Raw genomic sequence first — 22359 nt, 5'->3', positions numbered from 1 at the left:
TACCAAAGAAAGACAAAACGGGTAAAACATTTTTTTCAAAACAGGAATAAATAATAGGGAAGAAGAAATAAGAAAAAAGACAAAAAAAAGGAAAACGGGAACAAAAAGAAAAAGAGGGAAAAAGCAAGTAAAAGAGAAAAGAAAGGAATTAAAAAGGGAGGCAGGTCGCTCTGAACGCGGAAGTGGGACCTCCGTGGCTAGCGATGGCGGTGTCGGAAACGGAAAAACGGGTCAGTAACCGGGACAGGAGAGCAAAAAACGTGGTCGTGATCATTTCTTTTCCTTTTTCTTTTTTCTTATTTTCATTTCTCTTTTATTTCTTGAGTTTCCCTTTTTGTCCTATTTCTGTCTTTTTCTATTTTTAAGTGCTTTTTTTTCTTTCTTTTTTTTTCTTTTTTCCTTCTCTTGTCCTTTTTTTCTTGAGTTTTTCTTTTTGTCTCATTTTTTTCAGTTTTTTTGTCCTTTTTTTCCAATTTCATTTCTTTTTTCATTATTTCCCTTCTCATGAAAAGTAATAAGGTGCAATTTGGTCACTTTGAGTCAGTTTGAGTTTCTTTATTTCTCTCTTGCTTTCTCTACTTCTGTCTTTTCCATTTATTTCTCTCTCTCTCTCTCCACATCTCTTCTTTTTTTCTCTCTTGTTATCTTTCCTTCTGCTTTCTTTTTCTCTTTTTTTAATTTACTAGTCCGGCCCCATTAGAATGTGTTTTCCACCACGTGGCACTCATTCTGGCCAATTTTCAATTTTTAGGTGTGCAGTATAGTCCGAAAAGTACGGTAGCACTTTTCAGAACAATATGAAAGCTATGTCAGTGTGTGCTTTAGCTTGTCATGATTAGCTAGCAAGCTTGCTAACATGAAGCACATTGACACGGAGCTATAAAAAGAAGGCAAAGGAGTCGTGTCACCCGGCTTTGGAGCTCATTAAATATTCAAGAAGGATTAATAATTGATTTGGATTTCAAAATAGAGCGCTTAAGTATACTTTTACAATCAATAACACCCGAGAGGTGATAATCGATACCCCCCAAGCGATACTCTTGTCATCTTTCCGAATGTTCTCACGACCTTGCTGTCGAATATACTAGCACAGACACATTTAACCTTGGTGCTAAACACATTTGCCATGCCGCTTATGCTAACCCATGCATTGGCTAAACAGGTGAACATGCTAATTTTTAATATTAGCCACGCAAGGTAAGAGTCTATATGTCTACTGATGGATGGAGCTAATGATTCAATACCCTGCTAACGTTATTAAACACATAGGCTAAGAGTTCAATTAGCAATACTGGCTAACACGCGCTATGTGTGTTAGCTACATGTAAAAAATGTAATAAAAATATAAAATGAATGTTGACTGGAGCTGCATTTTTATCACCGAGGGTGGTGATAATGTTTGTGTTTCGCAATTATGTATATCCGCTTTTGTTTGTTTGTTTAAGTGTGTCTGTGTGTGTGTGTGTACACACAGGAAAATGGAAGGAATTTCGCTATGACCACCATCTTTAACAGGCAGTAAGGTAGGATACCCTATATGTAAAAAATCCCCCCAAAAGCTAACTCAGCATTTTTGCCAGAAAGAAATTCCACTCCTCCAAGCCAGAACAACATTAAATATCAACACCATCTTTTACTGGCAGATAGGTAAGTTACACCAGATGTGAAAACTGCCCCCCCAAAAAAAACAAAAAACAACTGAGCATCTTACTCAGAACGGACCAAGTTTAGCTAGGGATCACAATCTCTCACAATCAATCTGGTATTTCAGTTTTAGAGGTGTAAATGTCCCTGAAAACTGACTCAGCATTTTTCATTTTGCTGACTCAGCAGTTTCTCCCAGAAAGACATTTCTCTGTCTCTGGCGAGAATGACAATGAACTTGAAAAATAGATTTTACAGGTAGTCAGGTAGCTTACCCCAGATGTGAAAACTGCCTAAAAAGCTGACTTGACATTTATGGTTTGGCTGACTCAGCAGCCCACCCAGAAAGGCATTCTACTTTTTCAGGCCTGAACAAGTTAAGCCATAATCACAATCTTTCACAAGCAATCAGTTAGGTCACTCTGAGGCGATTAAAAAATGGACTCAACATTTCTGGTTTTACTGACTTAGCAGTTTTTTTTCCCCAGAAAGACATTCCACTCTCTCAAGCCAGAATGACATTGAACATGTTATTTAGACACAGTGTCTTGCTGACGGAGAGTTGACCTATATGTGAAGAAATGCACCAAAAACTGACTCAGCATTTTCCCCCCGGAAATACATTCCACTCTCTCAGGCCAGAACGACATTGACTATAAACACCATTGTTTATAAGCAGTCAGGTAGGTGAAAACCGCCCCAAAAGGCTGATGCAGCATTTTTTGTTCTGCTGACTCGGCAGCTTTCCAAGAAAGACCAAGAAAGAACACTGTTGTAGCTCTCATGGCTCAAAGCCATCCTAGGTTTTTTGTTTGTTTATCTTTCAGCAAGAATCACGACAATGAGTCTAATCTGGGGGTTTGGCGATACTGAGAACTACTACTTTATTGATGATTAGTGAAAGTTTGTTTTGCATTCTTGACAAACATCATGTTATTACTAAGTTTTTATTAGGAGTGGGGCATCAAGCACAAAACTTCTTCCACGAAGAAGAGCAATGGGCATTTCCATACATAATAATAGGCTAATTCTATAAAGATTTATTCAGAGTGATGATTAATATTTGAACATGCATATTAAGACACGAATCATGATGCAATGTCCCATAACAGTTAGAAAATTTATAAAACAATATACAATATTTTTTATGTGTTATGTTTTTTTTTTTTTAACCTAAGACAGACCTCAAAATTTGGGTTTGCGTTTTCAAGAGGTTTCAAGGCAGGTATGTCCAAAGTCCAGCCCAGGGGCCAGTAATGACCCATGATCAAACTTTTACTGGCCTTTTAACAATATGTGGCCCGCGCGTAATGTTGACCGCAGTATCAAATCAGTTTCCATCCATTATCTAAACCGTTTATCCTCAGTAGGGTCCCGGGGGTGCCGGAGCCAATCCCAGCCATCTCCGGGCAGTGGGCAGGGGACACTCTGAACTGGTTGTCAGACAGTCGCAGGGCACACAGAGACGAACAACTCACTCGCTAATTCACACCTAGGGACGATTTGAATCGGCCAATTAACCTGACATGCATGTTTTTAGAATATGCCCGGATTAAACACACATATGCACGGGGAGAACATGCAAACTCCACACTAGAAGGTTCGATCTCATGACCTCAGAATCGTGCCAGGGACGCGCTAACCACTCATCCGCCGTGCTGCCCTCAAATAAATTTGTACCCCCAAAAAATTTACATGGCGAGTGTATAAAAAGGAAAGATGACTGTGAGGGGCCGCTGCTTCCAGGACGAGCGGAAATTTGAGGGTTTTTTTCACCAAAATTCGAAACAACTCCATCTGCCTAATTTGCCAAGAGACGTGGCTCTTTTCAAAGAATATAATATCAAGAGGAACTTCCAGACCAAACATGCTGACTACGACTAGCTAACTATAAACGAATGCTGTGAAAAGATGAAGCAACTGGAAGCTGTTTTAACAGCACAGCAGCGCTTTTTTTTTTTTTTACAAAATCCTGCAGGTCAAATGAGAATGCTACAAAAATATTTGTGTGTTCCTGAGTTGAATGAATAAAGAGTAAAATAAGTATTGTTTTCCCAGACGGAATTTTTGTTGATTTTATCATGTTTTTTTTAAACTTAAAAAAAGTCTGCCATCTGTAATGTAGAGTAAAATGCTTTAAATTGTATTTTTAAATTTAGAAACTAATCCAGTGGTTACCCAATCGTCCAGCAGATAGGGCTCACGGTTTCTAACCCGAATTATTTTAAAATAGCCTGATGTTGTCTCTAGCATTTATCCTGAAGGAAGCAATATTCTAAACCTATTCTAATTTTAGTTTTAAATTATCATTTTTTTTAAGTTTATTTATAGGGATAATGATTGACCAGTCCAAAAGGAGAATCGTTTAGACACACAAAAAAGTAATGCACATGTTTGATAATAACAAACTACATTTACTTACATGACAAAGGTGAATCGAATAAGACAAAAGCATAAAAGGACAGTGTTGACACAAGTCCTCGCAATCTTAGAAAACGGGAACGGGGCAAGAAATTCGGTAACAACAAAGAAATCATTGTTAAAACACTCAAATTATTGAAATAATCAGGAATAATTTTCAGTCCATTGTAAAGTCTTGTATTGGTTTGCCTCACGGGGAACCCACAGGTATTTAGTTCCAAGAGTTTGTTGAGAAGGACAGAGGACCAGAGAATCCCGACCTTCTGCTTTCAGGTCTGGGCCGCATGGAGTCACGGCCTTCTAAAGAACAAATGTCACCCTGTGCTCCCCCTATGCGAGACTATATCCGTCATTTAAAAGAAAAACATTCCATAGGTCCGGTCCTCTGCTTGGAGCCATTTTTTTTTAATTCGACCCGCAGTGTATTTGACTTTGACACCCCTGTGCTACAATTTTTTTTTTGTCTGCGTGTCTGTTAGCCTCCTGCTAGCCTCATGCTTTCCGTTAACCCCGCCCTCCCCAGCCATCTTTGACAAGATTCACATTGATGTTTGTTTTTCTTTGAAATGTCAGAGCGAGGTAAAGAAACGGCGACACTTGCGCTAATTAGCAACCTTGTTGATGCACTCGGCTACTAACGTTAGTAAGCTTGAGGCCTTTAGCTGGAAAAATAATCAGTTATCACAGAAAGTCTTTCTGTTGCATCGCCCAGGGTTCCTACAGCTTGAGGGAAGTAAAATTCAGGACTTATTTTTTTAGATTTATTCTATGCCTTTTGAAATTGAATTTCAGACAAAGTTGACAAAAAAAATACAGTTAAAACCAAAACAACAAACATAAAGGTTGTTCACAGTATTTCATGGAACCTGACAGGAAGATAACTAATTCCAAGTAACTTATCTGGTACATTCATGAAGAATTTTTATCATGACGCATGAAAAATGACTTTTTGGTCTAGTGGTCAAAATAGTTGAAAAACATAACAATACCATATTCATGACCAATTTTGAGTGTAGAATCTCAAAAACACTTTGACTCCCTGGATGTGGACAATAGATATATGTTACTATTTTTTTGTGTTAACATTTTTAAGACTTTTGAAGATTGGATTTAAGAAATTTAAATCCCAATTAAGGGCTTTTTTTTTTAAGAATAATGAGTTCAATGCTGAGTGGATAGCGAGCCAGCGGCACAGTTGTGAGGTCCGCCCTTTGCGGATTTTGCATGTTCTCCTTGTGCTTGCGTGAGTTTCCTCCGCTCAGTCTGGTTTCCTCCCACATTTCAAAAAATATGCATGACAGGTTAATTTGCCGGTTATAAATGTCCCTAGGTATGAATAAGCGAGTGATTTGTCTGTCTCTGTGTGCCCCGCGACTGCCTGGCAACCAGTTCAGGGTGTCCCCTACCCACTGCCCGAGGACAGCTGAGATGGGCTCCAGAACTCCCACGACCCTAGTGAAGATAAAGGGTGCAGATAATGGATGGATGGAATTAAATGCCTTTCAAGACTTCTCAAGGATCCACAGAAACCCTGATCATCACTAAGTGATGACATCGGCACATACTGCTTTTATCATAGCATGTCGAATTCCTGACCCTCGTAGTTACCACTTTCAAGTGGCCTCCTTTTCCCCCCACAATGGCCAATTTCAAAGCCAAAGATAGTTAGTGTAAAATTTACCCCACTGCCACAAGCAGTGATGGGACTAACACGTTGCTGGAATGCAATGACTTATCTCGGTAATGAGTACTGTAATTTTGTAATTCTACCATCATTACTACATGGTGTGTTGCTGTGGTATTTTGCTTTTCATTTTTGACCCATGATTGCGGAGTAATCCTACGTCATTCACGTTGTAACATACAACCCTTGATATGCCAGCAACAGTCTCTTGAGGGTGGGTATGTTTATATTTACCATCAAAGTGTCAGAGACCAGAAACGGAGACAGGACCCACTTGTGTTCAATTTTCTCAGCTTTATTTAGAAGGAGGAAAAGGCTTGCACCCACAATCCGGTGATCGTCTGTCACGGGTAGCAGACTGCTCGGAAACGCGGAAGTGGCTATTCAGTGGCGAGCAAAGGTAATGTCGAGAGCGGGGAAAGAACAGATCGATGGCCGGGACGGTGGAGCAAAAACATAACCGAGTTCAGAAAAGGGGTCGGAGCCGGGAATCAAATAGGAATCAGGACAGGATAGTCAGGGTCGAAAAGGGCTTGCCTAGCGTGGACTGAGGTTCGCAGACGGACTGACCACGGGCGACAGGAAGACAGGAGTTTAAGAAGAGGTAAGCAGCCAATCAGCATCAGAGGGAGTTTGCGCCATAGGAGCAGACTCAGGTTTCTTGCATCAGTAATCATGACACAAAGTGCAATTGAATACAGAGCACAGAGTACGAGAAGACTGAACTTCTCCTCATGGAGATATTCTTCCAACTGTACATACTCCCACTTAATGGAAATTACAGCTATGGAATAAAATAATGACAGCAGGGGCACAGCTTATATGTGAAGATTTGGTTATGCGTCACCACTGTTGAACGGTGTGGGGAGGGGCGGGGCGTGTCTCATACAGGAACAACAAACCAACGGGAAATCAGTGGGGCGAATAGGAGCACAGTATTTTCAGTAAACATGTGCTTTAATATGGTATTTTTATTTATAAAAGTAGTTTTGCGATTCACAATGCCAGGAGAACAAAAAAGTGTCTTGCACAGTAACCAGAAATACAGAAGGAAACTTTCCGGTGGTATGAAGCCCAGAAGACAAATGGATATTGCGTGTCCCTGTTAGGTGTTCATTTGCAAGCTCCCAAAGTTGCACAAGCCAAAAAATGTCAAATGTTTACTGCTTGGTGTACATATTTCCTTCTATTTCTTCTATCATGTGGCATTTCATTTCTGTGTAATGTTGTTAACTGATAGTTAATTGATAGCTTAATTATTTGGATTCACGCTGTCCGCTGCCTATATTTTCAAACACAGCAAAAAACTACCTTTAATACTTTACTTTAAATGAAGTAACTAGTAAGTGTAACTAATTACCGTTTTTCCAGTGGCAAAATGGCAAATACAGGTCAAGGAGCTAGTGTGTGAACGCTGTCAAAATTTATGACCAAGCTGCTATGTATGCGTATAAATTTTAAAAGCATGTTAGCATGGCTAATGTGTCGCAGTCGCGTCAGTGCAGTGCATTGCTGTGCAGGCGGTGTCCTTACTGGTGGTGTTGTATCGGACTCCATAGAACATCTCAGGGCAAGGTCTTGACACCATGTGAGCGGCGGGGCTTCGAGGCCAGCAGGTGCCAATACCGTCCAGCGACGCCTCGCAGTAACCATCCGCCATGCCTTTAACGAGGGAAAAATGAAAAAGTTACCTCATCTGGAGCCCTGCTGCGAGCATACGTGTTGTTTCCTCACCGCTCAGCTGGACACTGTCGTTACCCGGCATCTGCGTCTCATTCCAGTAGGACAGCACCGACTGGTCTGTAATTGCAAACGAGGAGTCATGTGAGCTAGCGTGCTATGGAGGACTAAATCTGGCATATATAGTATATATAGTGGTAAATGTGTAAATCGGGGATGTCAAACACAGTTTGGCTCTGGGGCTGGTGTTCTGAAAGTCCTTCCTACCCATATAGATGTCTTACCAATGCCCACCATGCGCACGCACAACGCTGATAGTGATTTGTGACTGGTTGTGTTACGATCTGGTGCGTCACTTCCCACTAGAGGGCGCCAACCAGGTTTGGAACTGGACACACCTATCCCCAATTCTACCAAACCTTTATATTGACTATCAGGGTTGGGTAGGGTTACTTTAACTGGATTACTTTCAATTACTTTTGGATTACTCCAATACCAAATATGCTAATAAAAGACAAAAGAAACTAAATATGAATACAATTATGACTCACAACACGTGGTAAGCTGTCTCTCCTGGCTTTGATCTATTTGATCTCCGGCAAAACTAACATAAAATGCGACAGAAACAAAATGAAAATAAATCCAAACAGCTTGCCAACATCGTTTTTGCCGTTCCATGTATTCCGTTACTCCCCAAGCCAGCACAAAATTTAGTAATTTTTTTCATATTTAGTTTCTTTTGTCTTTTATTAGCATATTTGGTATTGGAGTAATCCAAAAGTAACTGAAAGTAATCCAGTTAAAGTAGCCCTACCCAACCCTGTTGACTATTGGGACAGCACGCTGTCAGTCGGGTCAATGCTATTCCCATGCCACTTTCATCCTGCTGTCTGTTACCATTTCATGTTGTTTTGGTTTCTGGTTACATTATTACTTTATACCTTTGTTGAACAAGTTCAATGAAATGAAATGATCTGCATTTATATAGCGCTTTTCAAGTCAATGAAGACTTCCCAAAGCGCTTTACAATGTGCTTCACACTTACCCATTCACACACCAATAGCGGCCGTGCAGCCATGCAAGGCGCCAACCTGCTTATTGGGGGCATTAGGGATTCAGTGTCTTGCCCAAGGACACCTCTCTATTACATAATAAAAAACAGAGTCCTAAATATAATGAAAAACCCTGGATACATTTAAAAAAAAGGAAAAAAATAAAAATGTGAACAATGCAGTGTCAGAAATACTCCATTGCCTTGAAATGGTTCAGTCCATTTGATTCCTAGCACCGCTCTTGCCCCCCTCCCTGCTCCTTTTTTCCCTTGGCAAGTGTCACTTGCGGCATAGCGGCGGAGTCCGTGGAGGCTCCGGTGTATTACAGTGAGAGTATGTTATACTACTTACCACCCAATACCATTACTTTGTTATCATCAACATATATTAGTGTCACAATCACATGTATTGGGAACACCTGTGCTCAGGTTTTTGGCGCCAACAGCCAGGACAGCTGATTGGCGCACCCTGTACATTTAAATCCCCCGCTTCCGGTAACACTTTGTCTGATTGTACTCATGCTACCTGTTGCCTTCAGCTCAGTAAGCCCGTACCTCTGACTTTTTGCCTGCTCCCTGTTTTCTTCTGATTGATCTCCGTTGCCGACCCGTTTCTGTAATCTGCCCTGCCCGTCTGACTCCTGAACTCTTTTCCGAACACTACGATTACGCCTGTCCGCGACCATTCCCGCCAAGCCTTCACCCGCCTGTCAAGTTCCGTCAATCTGCCAACCAACGGATCGAAGAATCCCACCTTGTCATTTCCTTCCTTTCAATAAAACCAAGAAACGAGCGCAAGTGATCTCAGTCTTCCTTTCGTCCTGTCTGACAATCAGTGCTCATTTAGCTGCATTAAATCACAGGATTTGTATTTTGGCTAACCACAAAGTATTATATGATGTTCACAAATGGGAAGTGCCATTCCTGAACAGTGTTTAATGTTCTGAAATCACTTTCGAGTGTACTATTTGACCACTAGATGGAACTGTATAGTTAATGAGAACGAAAATCAGTGCCACAGAGCACAGGACAACAACAAGATCCCAAACAGGGCGGGAACAGGGATGTCAATATGTCAAAGAAATTAAAATTTCTCCACCTTTTATCTTTTTATAAATATGAAAGTAACATTGGTATGATAGTTTAGGTATTTTTTCCTAGTATTCAACGTGTTTTTTCCCTACTAGGCAGAACTAAATATTTCACACTGTCCCTTTAAGTCGAATAAACAGCCAGACACTCTGGGTGCTCAGCAACCCCAAAACTCTGACCTTAAAATCACCCCTGCTTTATTTCTTGAATTTTTTCAGTTCCAGGTTTGAATTTTGTTTCTGGTTTCTTGTTTGGGCATTTTTGTTAGCGTGTTAACTGTCCTTGTGTCGGGCACCCCTGCCTCCAGTTCCTACTTCCCCCACATGGGTCCATCACCTTCAAAACGGGAATATTTGGCCTTTGAAAGCAGTGACTACTTACGATTTTTGTTTTTATTTCGTTTTATTTGACTTTTTTACTGCTTCAAAATACTGTTTCCTTGCATCGCTTTTAAGCCTGGTGTGTTTTTCTGTTGTACTCGTGTAAGCATGGTGTTTATTGACTACACTAATCAAGGAATTTAAGTATGCATGCCTACCCTCGTTTTATATCATCAATAAAAGTTTTGTTTGCTATAATTCTGAGTTTCAGTAGTGCTTTTACTTGGTTATAAAGAAAACAAAACCACTGCTGTCAGGTCAGGCTAAGGTAGGACGTCACCAGAGGTTAGGACTGTTTGGCAAAACACCGGATTCAGACTTTCAGGCATACCGGATCAGTAATATAATGTCAACTTCAAATGTTTAGCTCTGTTTTTCAGTACAGTAATACCTCTACAAAAGTTTCAGGTTACAAAGTACCAGAGCGGTAAAACATTGCCTCTTGTTACAAAGGTGTTTCAGTATACAAAATCACAGTATGCGTTTCCATTTGCATCTCCCACCTGGCAACCCTGTGCATATGCGTGCAACCCGGCATGCTCTCTGTGTCCCATTCCTGCTCTGGGGCGGCAGTAGCTCAGGAGGTAGAGCGCTCGTCTTGGGATCAAGGGATCCCAGTTCGAATCCCGGCTCGTCCGTGTTACATGTCGAAGTGTCCTTGGGTAAGACACTGAACCCCTAATACCCCCAATAAGCAGGTTAGCGCCTTACATGGCTGCAAGGCCGCTATTGGGAAATGTGGAGCACATTGTAAAGCGCTTTGGGAAGTCATTGACTTGAAAAGCGCAATATATATGCAGATCATTTCATTTCATTTTCATTTCTCTGTAAGCAGTCTACTGTATGGTAACGCTACGAAGAGCTATCTTTCACAATTGCCCCTTCAAAAGACATGCAGAAAAGTGTACAAGGAGAAAAGAAGAAGAGGAGACTTTTTCTGACCATCGAACCAAAGCAAAAAAATAATGGAAAGGTATGAAAACACACACTGCCGTGCAGGAGGAGTTCAGAGATGACAAAGAGGAGGATGCAGCCGTCGTTTCATCAGCCCAAATTAAAGACCTTTTAGCAAAATTCCAGAAAGTCTCAGAACTTGTGGAAAGAAATCACCCAGAAAGTGTCGACAGGTCAGGCTTATTCTTATTATGATGACGTCTGCTTTACGCATTTTAGACAAATTGTCAAAAGCAAACCTTATTGGATCAGTTTTTCAAGAAACGTAAGGCAAAAGGTAAATGAATATTTTCATTAATTCCTTCATTCTTTATTATTTTTACGATATGTGCCTCTCAAATTATGCTTATTGTGTGGTTATCTAATTTTAATATGTTTTTGTTTTATGTTCTGATGCTCTTTTATGACTTATATAAAATTTATATTAGTCGTGAACGATTAGTCACTTATATTAGTTTGCGAGGATTGGAACGGATTGGCACAGTTACATTCAAAAGGTGTCTCTACTTACAAATGTTTCAGGTAACAAAGCTACTCCCAGAGCAAATTAAATTTGTAAGTAGAGGTACCACTGTATTATGCTTTATATTTCAGCCTACATTAGCCCTCATATTCTCATCATGGATGGCAAAGGTATAGTTTCGAAACATATTTATACACAATGGGAATGTTTAACATTAAGCGCGTTAGCTGGCTATTTTCAACAATTGATAGAATGCACGACATGAACGAACCCACCACGCTATACAACTGACTACTGCCCTCTAGCTTTTGGTTGCATTTATTTTAAAAATCATAATTTATGATATAAATAATAATAATAATAATAATTTCCTTTGTATTGTCATTCTTTGTAACAATGTACACAGAACGAAATGTCGATACACCTGACCCGTTGTAGCGAGCTGATGCAGCTGCAGCCAACAGAGGGCGCCGCCATTTTACCAATGTTATAAGTCTTAGGTATGACTCGGCCGAGGCGCGAACCAGCGACCTCCCAGTCTCAAAGCGGGCGCCCTACCATCTAGGCTACTGAGCTGGTATATGACCTAGAGACTTGCTTCTTTTTTGACATACAGGTACTCAGATTTTTTTTTTAATGTATGAAATGGACGGATGGTGTTATGAGTGCACTGCAGGAAAAAGGTCTAAATATAATGGAACCTAGAGTTCTTGTTTGTGATAGGCATGAGTGGAGATGTGTTGTAAAAGGATAGTAGGATGTTTAGACGTGTTCTAAGGGATGGGCAGGGCACCTGTATGATGCGGCAGGGGTAAACCAGTGAAAGCTGTCGGGCCCTGCTGTTAAACAAAAGAGTGTGTTGTGTCACCCTAACCCGAGTGACATGGCCGCTTTTTGTGTCCCATTTCATCTGGAGGGACGAAAGCATGACCAACTTGGATGCCGAGATGCTTAACTTGTTTGGGTGTTTGGGCATTTGGGCCGGCCTTGGTCCAAACATTTTTCTGTGTATTTTTTGCTAGTTTTTCCCTTTTTTAATTTTCTTTCTTTTTGTATGTGTTTGTCTTGCTGTCTGTCACCCGTCTCGAGGGATATGACCAGAATAGATAGAAAGATAGATAATATGGACATAATTGAGTTCATTTTTATGGCTGTTTAAGCCTCCTACCTAAAATCTGGTGCACTCAGTAGTCTGGAATTTACAGTACCTACAAATATATGCCATATAATGAAGGAACGAACTAATGTAATTATTTATTAAAGAACGAACTGACTTTATTGTCATTATACAGTAGTACAACGGGATTGGAGGGCTTCTCCCTTAAGTGCAGTAAGACGAATTTAAAAAAATGTGTAAAGGATATATTAATAATTAAAATATATTAATGATTTATAATAAACATGTGTATATTCACAGTGGCAGTAGTACAAAACAATTGCACTTATGCATTATGCTCAAGAACGTTGTAGATGGTGGTTCAGATCACATGAATAAATCACGTAGTACATAAATACATGAGATTTTTGTTAAATGGAAGAAAGTATTTAATATGCCATGTTATATTTTTCTTTTGGCTGGAAAAATGTTTTGTTCGATAATGTCAACTGTCTTTGTCCATATTATTTAAACTTAATATTAAAAAAAAATAGTGAGCCATGTAAAATTTTATGTTTTTTGGTCATTAAACATTTGTATAAGTATAAGTTTAAAAAAACACTGGAGTTTGTCAAGACCATAACAGAAGGAGGACCCAGATGCGTAACGTTACTCACAAGTTTATTGAGATATAGAGGAAAATCAGGTGCTCGCTGGACGCTCGCGGGAAATCGTAGCGTGGTTAGACGGGAAAAACAGGTCGGTAGCTGGGACGGGAGATCACAACGTGGTTGGGTCAAAAAATGGGTCGTTAACCGGGAAGGGAGATGAGAAGGTGGTCGGGTTTCAAAAAACGGGTCGTTAGCCGGGACGAGAGATCAGAACGTGGTCACGGTCAAACACGGGTCGTAGCCGGAGAAAAACGGGGAAATCAGAAACAGACGAGTGGAGAACTGGAGGAAAAACGGGACAGACGGGAGTCAGAGTCAAAAATGCTTGCCTTGTGTAAACAGAGGTTCGCTAATGGACTGACAAAGGGCGAATGAAAGCACTGAGCTTAAATAGGAGGGGGGAACCAATCAGGTAACCAGCAGCAGCTGGCACCAAATGAGCGGGCAAAGGTGAGTGTCATGAGTAATCATGACAGAATTATTGAATAAGGAAAATAGCGTTATATATGATTTACACTGCACAACTCAGTGCACAACTCTCAACTCATAACTATTTAGTGTTAAATTTCAACAACACCAATGGTATATGTAAAACTTGCCTAACACATCTTAGTGCTGTGTAGTATAAAATAATAACTTTTATGAGAGTAAATCGGGTATCGGAGTGAAGTGAACTCTACGTTGAGTGAATGTTTACACTCTGTAGAAAGGGATATGTTTGTTCACTAGGGGTCGAGTCAAGTCACATGTATTTGTATAGCCCTTAACCACAAAATGTCTCAAAGGACTGCACAGGCCACAATTACAACATCCCCTGATCTTAAACCTACATGCGGGTAAGGCAAAACTCAAAATCCTCAGCATAAGGAAAATAAGAAACCTTGAGAAGGGCCTTACAAGTGGTAATTCCAGCATGACCAGGGTGCAATAGATTTAGCATTGGGTAACAGTACAGGTTAAATTTTACTTTTAAGGTGTTAAATTAACACTGGTTATTCTACTGTGGGTTTAATATCGTAAAAGTCAACTGTTACAATATTGAAATACTGTATGTCACTGCAAATGTAGTCACAAGTATTTGACTTTAGGACTTCTTATTAGAACCTTTTTATTTATTTTAATTATTACATCATTATTTTCATAACTATTTACTGTTACACTTCTTAATATGTTTTCTTGATATCTCACTGTAGAACACATATATGAATCCCCTAATACTTAAATATTTGACATACATAATTTTTTTTCATTTATTTATGCAATTTGTCATTTATTTTGTAATTTCCTTCTTCTGTATTTATAAAGTCGTGTATTTTGTCGACTTATTCAAATGAGACTACTACACCGATCAACCAGTACATGAAAAGCTCAGCCAGTTTGACCCGCCCCCTCATTTGAATATTTTTTGAGACAAAATACATGACAATATACATTTAAAAAAATCAATATTTATAAATAATACTAACATATGAATAAATTGCATTCATGAGATATATTTACAGATTAATGTTTTTTCTGTGTTGATTTATTTATATGGTATGTGTTTGTAGGTAGGTGTTTATTTATTTATAGATCTATTTATACATATGGGAGGTCCTCTATAGCATGCATTTGTGATGTGGCTTTTATTCACTACAATAGATAGTCACTAAAGTCCTTTATGTCCAAATTCATGCGTTTTTCACTCAATGAGTGCCAATTGCATTTCTCAAATTGGAGTCCTGCGTGGCAGCCATTTTTCGCCAATTTTAATGTTTTTTGAAAGCCTGTAAAACATAAATTTGTGTAGCTTATGCAAGAATGGAACCCACCAAATGAAATAGGTAACCCTCATGTCTAGTTTTTTGCCTGTAAAGTTTACAGTTTAGTAGACACTCAAAATAAGGAGAGAAGACATCAAGGTATTGTGAGCTTGCGAGGAGAACAGATGATAGAGCAACTTCAGATAAGAAATTCCAACCTGTCCTTTTTATGAAAAGTTATAAAAGCAGTTGGGCCCTACAGGGTGTGGAATCAAAGAATAGCAACATGATTGGCTGATATGGACAATGATGTAAACAGTTCATGATAGTCAAATTAACAAACAGCAGTGCACAATAATGGTCTAAATAATGAACTGGCATCCTATGCAATCTCCTTTGCAGGTGTTCAATATTAAAAACAGAATAAAAGTATCACTCCCTCTTACCACTCTTGAGTAAATTGTTATGTAGTATTGCCAAGTTTTGTGAACATGCTCGTTTTCAGGCTAATGATGGAAAAGTAAAAGAAAAATAATCTACATCGGTCATGGCATGAAAGGTTTAATCTGGCCTTCCGTAAATTTCTTGAGTACGTCAAAAAAGAAGCAGGTTTCTAGGTCATTTCTATCAAGTTATGATTTTTGAAATAAATGCACACCAAGTGCTCTCTCCGGCCACTAGAGGGCAGTATTGAGTTTGTTGTATAGTGTGGTGAGTTGGTTCAGGTGTAAAACTGCTTTCACTTAAAGCACCATACTGAAAACCAGTTAACACATTCAATGCCAAACATGAACAAAAAAATTCCCCATTGTTTGTGAATAAATGTGTTGTGTTTTGTCATCCATAATTATAATACATGTGATAGGTTACTAACATAGGCTGAATAATAACTCATAAGACTAAAAATCAAAGCTAAACATTTGGAGTTGACATTTTTGCTGGTCCAGCCACCTATGAACAGAATGCCTGGATCTAGCCCTGGAACCAAACTGAGTTTGCCATCCTTGCTCTACTTAAGGGGCCACTGAAACTAGGGTCCATGAAGTTGGGCCAAATGGGGTTTTTCACAAAAACAGCGCTTATAAAAACATTCCGCTGTTCTTAAAATAAAGGGGAAAAAAATAGAGACAAGGAAGAGGACGGAGAAAAAAAAAAAGCCATTTTCTTTCCTTTTTCTTTTTATTTATTTTATTATTATGTTTCTTTATTTTTATATTCCTTTTTTCTTGAGTTTTACTTTTTATTTTATTCATTTTTCTTGTTTTGATTTGTCCTTTTTTTTCTTTTTTTTTCCTTTTTCTTTTTTCTTTTTTCAAAAGTAATAGGGTGTGTTTTGGTCATTTGGAGTCTCCGTATTTTGTCTTCTTCCGTTGTGCTTTTAGCACTCGTTTTTGGTGGAACGACAGAATACAGTGACATCTAGTGGGGAAATAATACACACTGTCTCTTTAACTTTCATATTAAGGTGGGGGCTTCAAATTATCATCCTGGATGCCACGAATTTGGGACACCTGATCTACATTAACAAGAGTTTTTGTACCAAATGATATATATATATTTTTTTTGCATTTGTAACATTTGATATATCCCAACACTTCAATTTGTTATAAATCAACACCCGAAACGTGTATTTCTAAGGCAAAATAACAATTAGTTCATAGAATCAAATATTCTGGTCTGTAAAGCCATGTAAATACCCACTGTGGTTCAATAATGGTCTTAGGGGCCGGTCACACAGACATTTGCGGCTGAATCACGGCCAGAAATTTCTGCCTGTGAGGCTGACGCTATTTGACGCTTTGAAATCGCCATACAGACGAGATACAGCGGTGCTTAACACGCAGTCGGAAATTCGCGCGCGAAAAAATTTTGCGCTGCTCAATTCTTCAGAGCGCGGGTACACAGCCTTTCACGAGCTTATCGAAGCTGAACCACGGCCAGACATTTCAAGCAGACACTGATGGGCGCTGTTGGACGTTTTGAGACCGCCATATAGACGAGATACAGCAGTGTTTTACTCGCAGTCGGAAATTCACACGTGGTTGGCCGCGCGCAAAACTTTTGAGCTGCTCAAAAGTTTGAGCACGTGTTAAACCGCGTGCCGCACACGTGATCAACACGAGGTAATGACGCGGAAATGACGCGGAACGACGTGCTCTGGCCGCGGCCAGGGTGTGGTTACACATGGGTAGGACGGGAAATTTCAGCGGGTAATCGTGGGTGGAGCATGGTAATAGCATGTTCTGCGCCTGTATCGCGGTGTTATTACGTGAAATTTGCGTGTTACGCGTGTGACAGTCAAACGCCTTTCTCCACGTATATACAGCGCGATTTGCCGAGCACAACTGTGTGCTCGAGACGTCAAGGGGGTGAACATGGATCCCCGTCAGCGCAGTGACCTCGTCTTAATCCATTTTTATTTCTTGACATTTCTTTTCAAGATAATAAAATAAAAATGATGCCATAGCTTGAAATCTTGATCTTCACGGGACTGTGTCTTGAGCGGTTATGATTTCTACAGCCCGGTGCATTTGCGAGAAATGCATCCCTGCCGAGATTTGCATCCCCTCGCTACTACAACCACTTTTACCTCGTTTTATCTCACTTTTAGGGAATGTAATGGCGAACATATAACCAAAACCACTTCGTCTTGCATTTGTTGGAAATGTAATACAACTTAAACCATTCCGTCTTTGTTTTTGTTGTGAACGTAATCGAACGGTAATGCACACCGTATATAAAATCCTCCCCCCCTCGCGTGAACGCGCATTCTGCTGCGCTTCCAACGAAAGCGATCGTATTCTATATAAAACGCTTATTAAAACAATAAAGCGAGCTAATTATAACAATTCGGAGATCCTAGTCTATATAACGCGTTTATTTAAACAATAAAGTGCGATCGTATTCTACAAAATGCGTTTGTTAACGCGGATGAAAAAGTCAAAAGCGATCGCAGCAGAATGTGCGTTCACGCGAGGGGGTGGGGGGTGGGGGTGTTGCGTAGGAGTCAGATTTGGGCACAACACCGGCTCGGGAGCTTTTATACCCGTGGTCTACACGAGAAAATGACGCAGAAATGACGCGATGAGGAAGCGGAACAGTCGCCGGCGTCTGTTTTGCGGGCATACCGACGATGAACAGCGGGTTGGCCAATTTTGCGCATTTTCCATCGCGGGCAACCACGGGCAAAAAAAAAACGCAAAATTTTAGCCGTGATTCAGCCGCAAACGGCTGTGTGACCGGCCCCTTAGGTAGACTTACATACCATAATTCCCAAACTATAAGCCACACCTAAATATAACCCCATCCAATAAATATTCTAAACGAAAAACATTTAGTTCATACATAACCGTATGTGCTGTCGTTGAAACATCAGATATCCATAAAAAGAATGTGTTACACAGATAGTAAAGCCATTATACTGACATGGCCGTTGGTGAGAATGAGTCTGACACCTCTCAGTTGAGTGGATGAGATATTTGTCTTTTACCGTGTCTTACGAAAGTATTGTCCCCCCAAGAACTTTATGTCATAGTGCCGCATTTCAGGCTTCACACTTAAAGCTAAAAAACTGAAAATATTTTCCCAAGAATGAGCAACTTGTGAGAAAGAATCATGATGTGGAATCAATTTATTTCAACATTTTATATTCTATTTACAACGATAAAATCCGAAAAGTTTGCCCCCAGTTCTCTCAGCTCAGCTGACTGACTCCAGAAGTTCCCTGATGACTTCTGAATGAGACAATGCTGACTTAAACAACTAACAATGACAGAGTGCAACTGTTAGTCATTAAGTCTCAGTTTAAATGCACTTGCTCTGTGATGGGCTCAGAGGTCTCAAGAGGAACACAAATAGCATCATGAAGACAAAAGAACACACCAGGCAGGTCTGGGATAATGTTGTGGACAAGCAGTAATATCAAGATAGAGAGAGCATAAAACCACTGCAAAGGTAGCTAATCGTTAAACCCAAACGAGGTAAAAACTAATCGGAGAAGCAACCAAGAAGCAACCAAGAAGCTCATGATCACATAGGATGACCTGAAGTCATACACAGCTGAGGTGGGACAATGTGTGCATAAGACAACTACTGGTCGGACCTTGCATAAATCTGCTCTTTATGGAAGAATTGCAAGAAGTCCCTTTCTGAAAGAATACCATAAAAATGCCCGTTTGGCATTTGCAAGCCACATGGGTAACTCATAATATGTGGAACAAGGTGCTTAAGCTCAAAAGAAACCAAAATTGAACTTTTTATGCTGAATGCAAATCATTACGTTTGACGCAAGCGTAACATTGCACATAACCCTGAAAACAGCTTTGCACGGTCAAACATGGAGATGGCCCCATTATGCTCTGGGGTTGCCTTTCTTCAATGGGACTGGGAAGATTGCAAGAATTGATGGGAAGATGGATGGAGCCAAATGCAGAGAGAATCTGGCAGAAAATCTGTTGAAGTCTCCAAGAGACATGAGAGAAGACCTTCCAACAGGACAAAGACCCTAAAAAAAGCAAAATCAACAAGCTGTTTTAAAATAATAATATGAATGTGTTGGACAGGCCAAACCAAAGTCTGGCCCTCAATCCTACAGAGCATATGTAGAAAGATCTAAAAATGTTAGGCACAAACAATCATCATCAACCGTAAGGAACTTGAGCTGTTGGGCAAATATTTCTGTTCAAGATGTGCAAAGCGTAAAAAGAAATACCCGAAGTAACTTGTGGCTGTGGTTGTCAAAAGAGGAGGTTGTAAAAGCTATTAACTCAATGGGGGTCGATATTTTTGCAATGCGTACTTTTTTATTTGTTAGCTCAATATAAAATGTTGAATACATTTGGTTTCTTTTTTCGACTGTGTCTTACATGTTTTTGATTCCTAGAAACTACTTTGAGTTTTTCATCTAAACATTTGAAGGCTAAAATATGGCAATATGTCAAAAAGTGGTTGGGGGAGCAAAACCTTTGCTCGGCTCTTTACCTTTTACAATAGCTGAATCTTTGCATTAGCTGCAGGGATGAAATTATGTCTCAAACATTGCGGCTAATAGTGTGAAAATGACTGTAGTCGGATTGTATACTCATCTGAATGGTCCAATTTTTTGTGTGCTTCACTCCGCATACGCAGTTTGTTCGTCCGGGATGTATTTTTTTTCTTCGTTGGTGCCTTTAGCTAACTCACTCAACAATCATTTGTATAAATTGAGTCTCTCCTGGGTATATCCATATTATTTTCTGCCCCCAAGGCAAAAATGTTGTATACATCCATGTATAGTGTAAATCACAGCCAGTGGCAAGCAAAGTAACAGTAAAACACACCAGACGCAGCAATGGATTACACTTTTGGAGAGAGGACAAGCACCGTACTTTGGTGATTGCGGTGAGTGACATGAATAAAATGTGATTTTATTTAATATCATGAATTAGAATTACTTGTTCACAGTGTTACAAATAAATGCCTTCTCGGAACTTAATATACATAAAATTTTGTAACCTCTGTCGTTACAAGATGGTGTGTTATTTTAGGTATCGTAATTTCAGGAACATAAATCGCAGTTTTTTTTCATAGTTTGGCCGAGGTTGCAACTTATACTCCGGTATGACATATATGTGTCATGTATTAATACATTATTATATCATTGTGTTTTAAATTTGTATTACAGGTCCTGTACTGTATCACTTCACATGTTATTTTCAAACTAAACCACAAGAGGGCGCTTTAGGGCTGTGTTAATAATGTCAATCTTGACCGTGACAAAAAAAGCGGCAAAGGGACGGCGCATCATCTATGTCAGGGACCTTCGGGAGTTGTATACCGGTAAAAGTGATACCGAGGATGAATATTTGATTGGATTTAGTGATTTGGAGTTCAGATGGTAAACATGTTCTTAATGCTAGAGTTATTTCAATAACTCTTATTATGTTACGACGCTACTGATGTAGAAATCCACATACGTGTAACGTGAGTATAATGTGTTCTCTATTTTATTTTTATTTTAAATTGCCTTTAAGGATGCCAAATGTTTTTGGTGTTGGATTTAGTTTAGATGGAAATGTCAGACGATGGGAAAAGGGTACATCGCTGGAAAAAGCACTTAAGACCAAACTTGTGAAGAGGGTATCAAAACATGGACAATACCCAGAAAGGAGACAAAATAGATATGGAGTGTCTCAGCTAAGTGATTTTTTTTTTGCAAGCTCTCGAGATTTCACAAGCCAGGAAACATATAAGGTTCACTGCTTCTGTTGAGAGAATTGTATTGATTTTATCCAAGTAAGAAATTGGATCCATTTGTTGGTTCTGAACTTTTTTAGAGTAGAAAGGAAGGTCAACTCTGGTGCTTGCCAAAAACTTCTATGATGATCTGTGTAATAAATTATGAGTACGTCCCATCAACTCTGCATATCTCAAAGTTCTTCTGACCCTGGTTGGTGTTGACAGTTTTCTTCTATTTATTTTATTAAGTTTTATTTAAAAGCAGTTTTAAGGGGTCGGCCTTATGTGAGTATATACAGTAATTTCTACCTACATAGTTACTTTCAGCTGAACACACTACTTGGTGTCAGTAGTCTGGGGAGGTTGTTAGGGTCCGGCGTGCCACCTTCCATCAGAGGGCTTGGAACTGGGCATGGGTGTATCTACTAATCACACATCGGTCCCTAATTATCCTGACCCTTTATAATAAGTTTGGACAGCAGATGTCATTGGGTAATTTCCATTTTCAGTTACATTGCTAGGTCTGATTTAAATTTTTGTTTCCTGTTTTTGGTTTGGACGTTTGTTAGTTGTTTGCAGGGCAGCGCGTGTACGGCACAGTTCTGAGGTCATGAGATCGAACCTCCTGTGTGTAGTTCGCATGTTCCCCTGTGCTTGCATGGGTTTCCTCCGGGCATTCCGGTTTCCTCCCACATTCCAAAAACATGCATGTTAGGTTAATTGGCCGGTGTGAATGAGCGAGTGAACTGTCTGTCCCAGTGTGCCTGCGACTGGCTGGCAACCAGTTCAGGGTGTCCCCTGCCCTCTGCCCGAAGATAGCTGGGATGGGCTCCAGCACCCCTGCAACCCTACTGAGGGTAAGCGGTGCAGGTAATGGATAGATGGATGGATGGATAGTTGTTTGCACCCTGTCGGTTTTTGATCGTGACTTTGTTCCTTGTATGTCCACTGCCATGCTAGGTTCGTTGTCTTATGTTCCTGGTTTCTTGTTTGGACTCCTTGTAAGTAGTTTAGTGCCATCTTGTTAGTTTGTTACTTTGTTCCTTGCATTTTCCATTTCGGGATTTTGGTCTTTGTTTCTAGTTTGGACTATGATAGGTTTGATTTTGTTTGGACAAGTCATTTGTTTGGTAACCCCTTGTACGTTTGTTACTTTGTTCCTGTTTTTGTTATTAAATACCATCATATTAAGCACCCCTGCCGAGCGATAACAGAATTTAAAAGAAGTAACAACTAAATAAAAACTGGTTTTCAGTCGCACGCCC

The 22359-nt window shown here is 39.8% G+C and overlaps 1 protein-coding gene across 1 annotated transcript in view; it reads right to left on the bottom strand.

Annotated features, from left to right (window-relative positions):
* crhr1 (corticotropin releasing hormone receptor 1) overlaps positions 1-22359 on the bottom strand; it is a 138568-nt gene that overhangs the window by 94036 nt on the left and 22173 nt on the right. Inside the window, exons 3-4 of the mRNA XM_088323053.1 lie at positions 7484-7549; positions 7283-7411 (exon numbers count right to left, since the gene is read on the bottom strand). Of these exons, the coding sequence (XP_088179179.1) occupies positions 7283-7411; positions 7484-7549 (195 nt within the window). The remainder of the gene's footprint in view (positions 1-7282; positions 7412-7483; positions 7550-22359) is intronic.

Source organism: Urocampus carinirostris, chromosome 19 (genome assembly GCF_059441175.1).
Source record: "Urocampus carinirostris isolate Australia breed hairy pipefish chromosome 19, RoL_Ucar_1.0, whole genome shotgun sequence".
NCBI classification, from domain to species: Eukaryota; Metazoa; Chordata; class Actinopteri; order Syngnathiformes; family Syngnathidae; genus Urocampus; species Urocampus carinirostris.
Note: the sequence above shows the minus strand (reverse complement) of the source record. Positions and strands in the feature narration are given on the sequence as shown.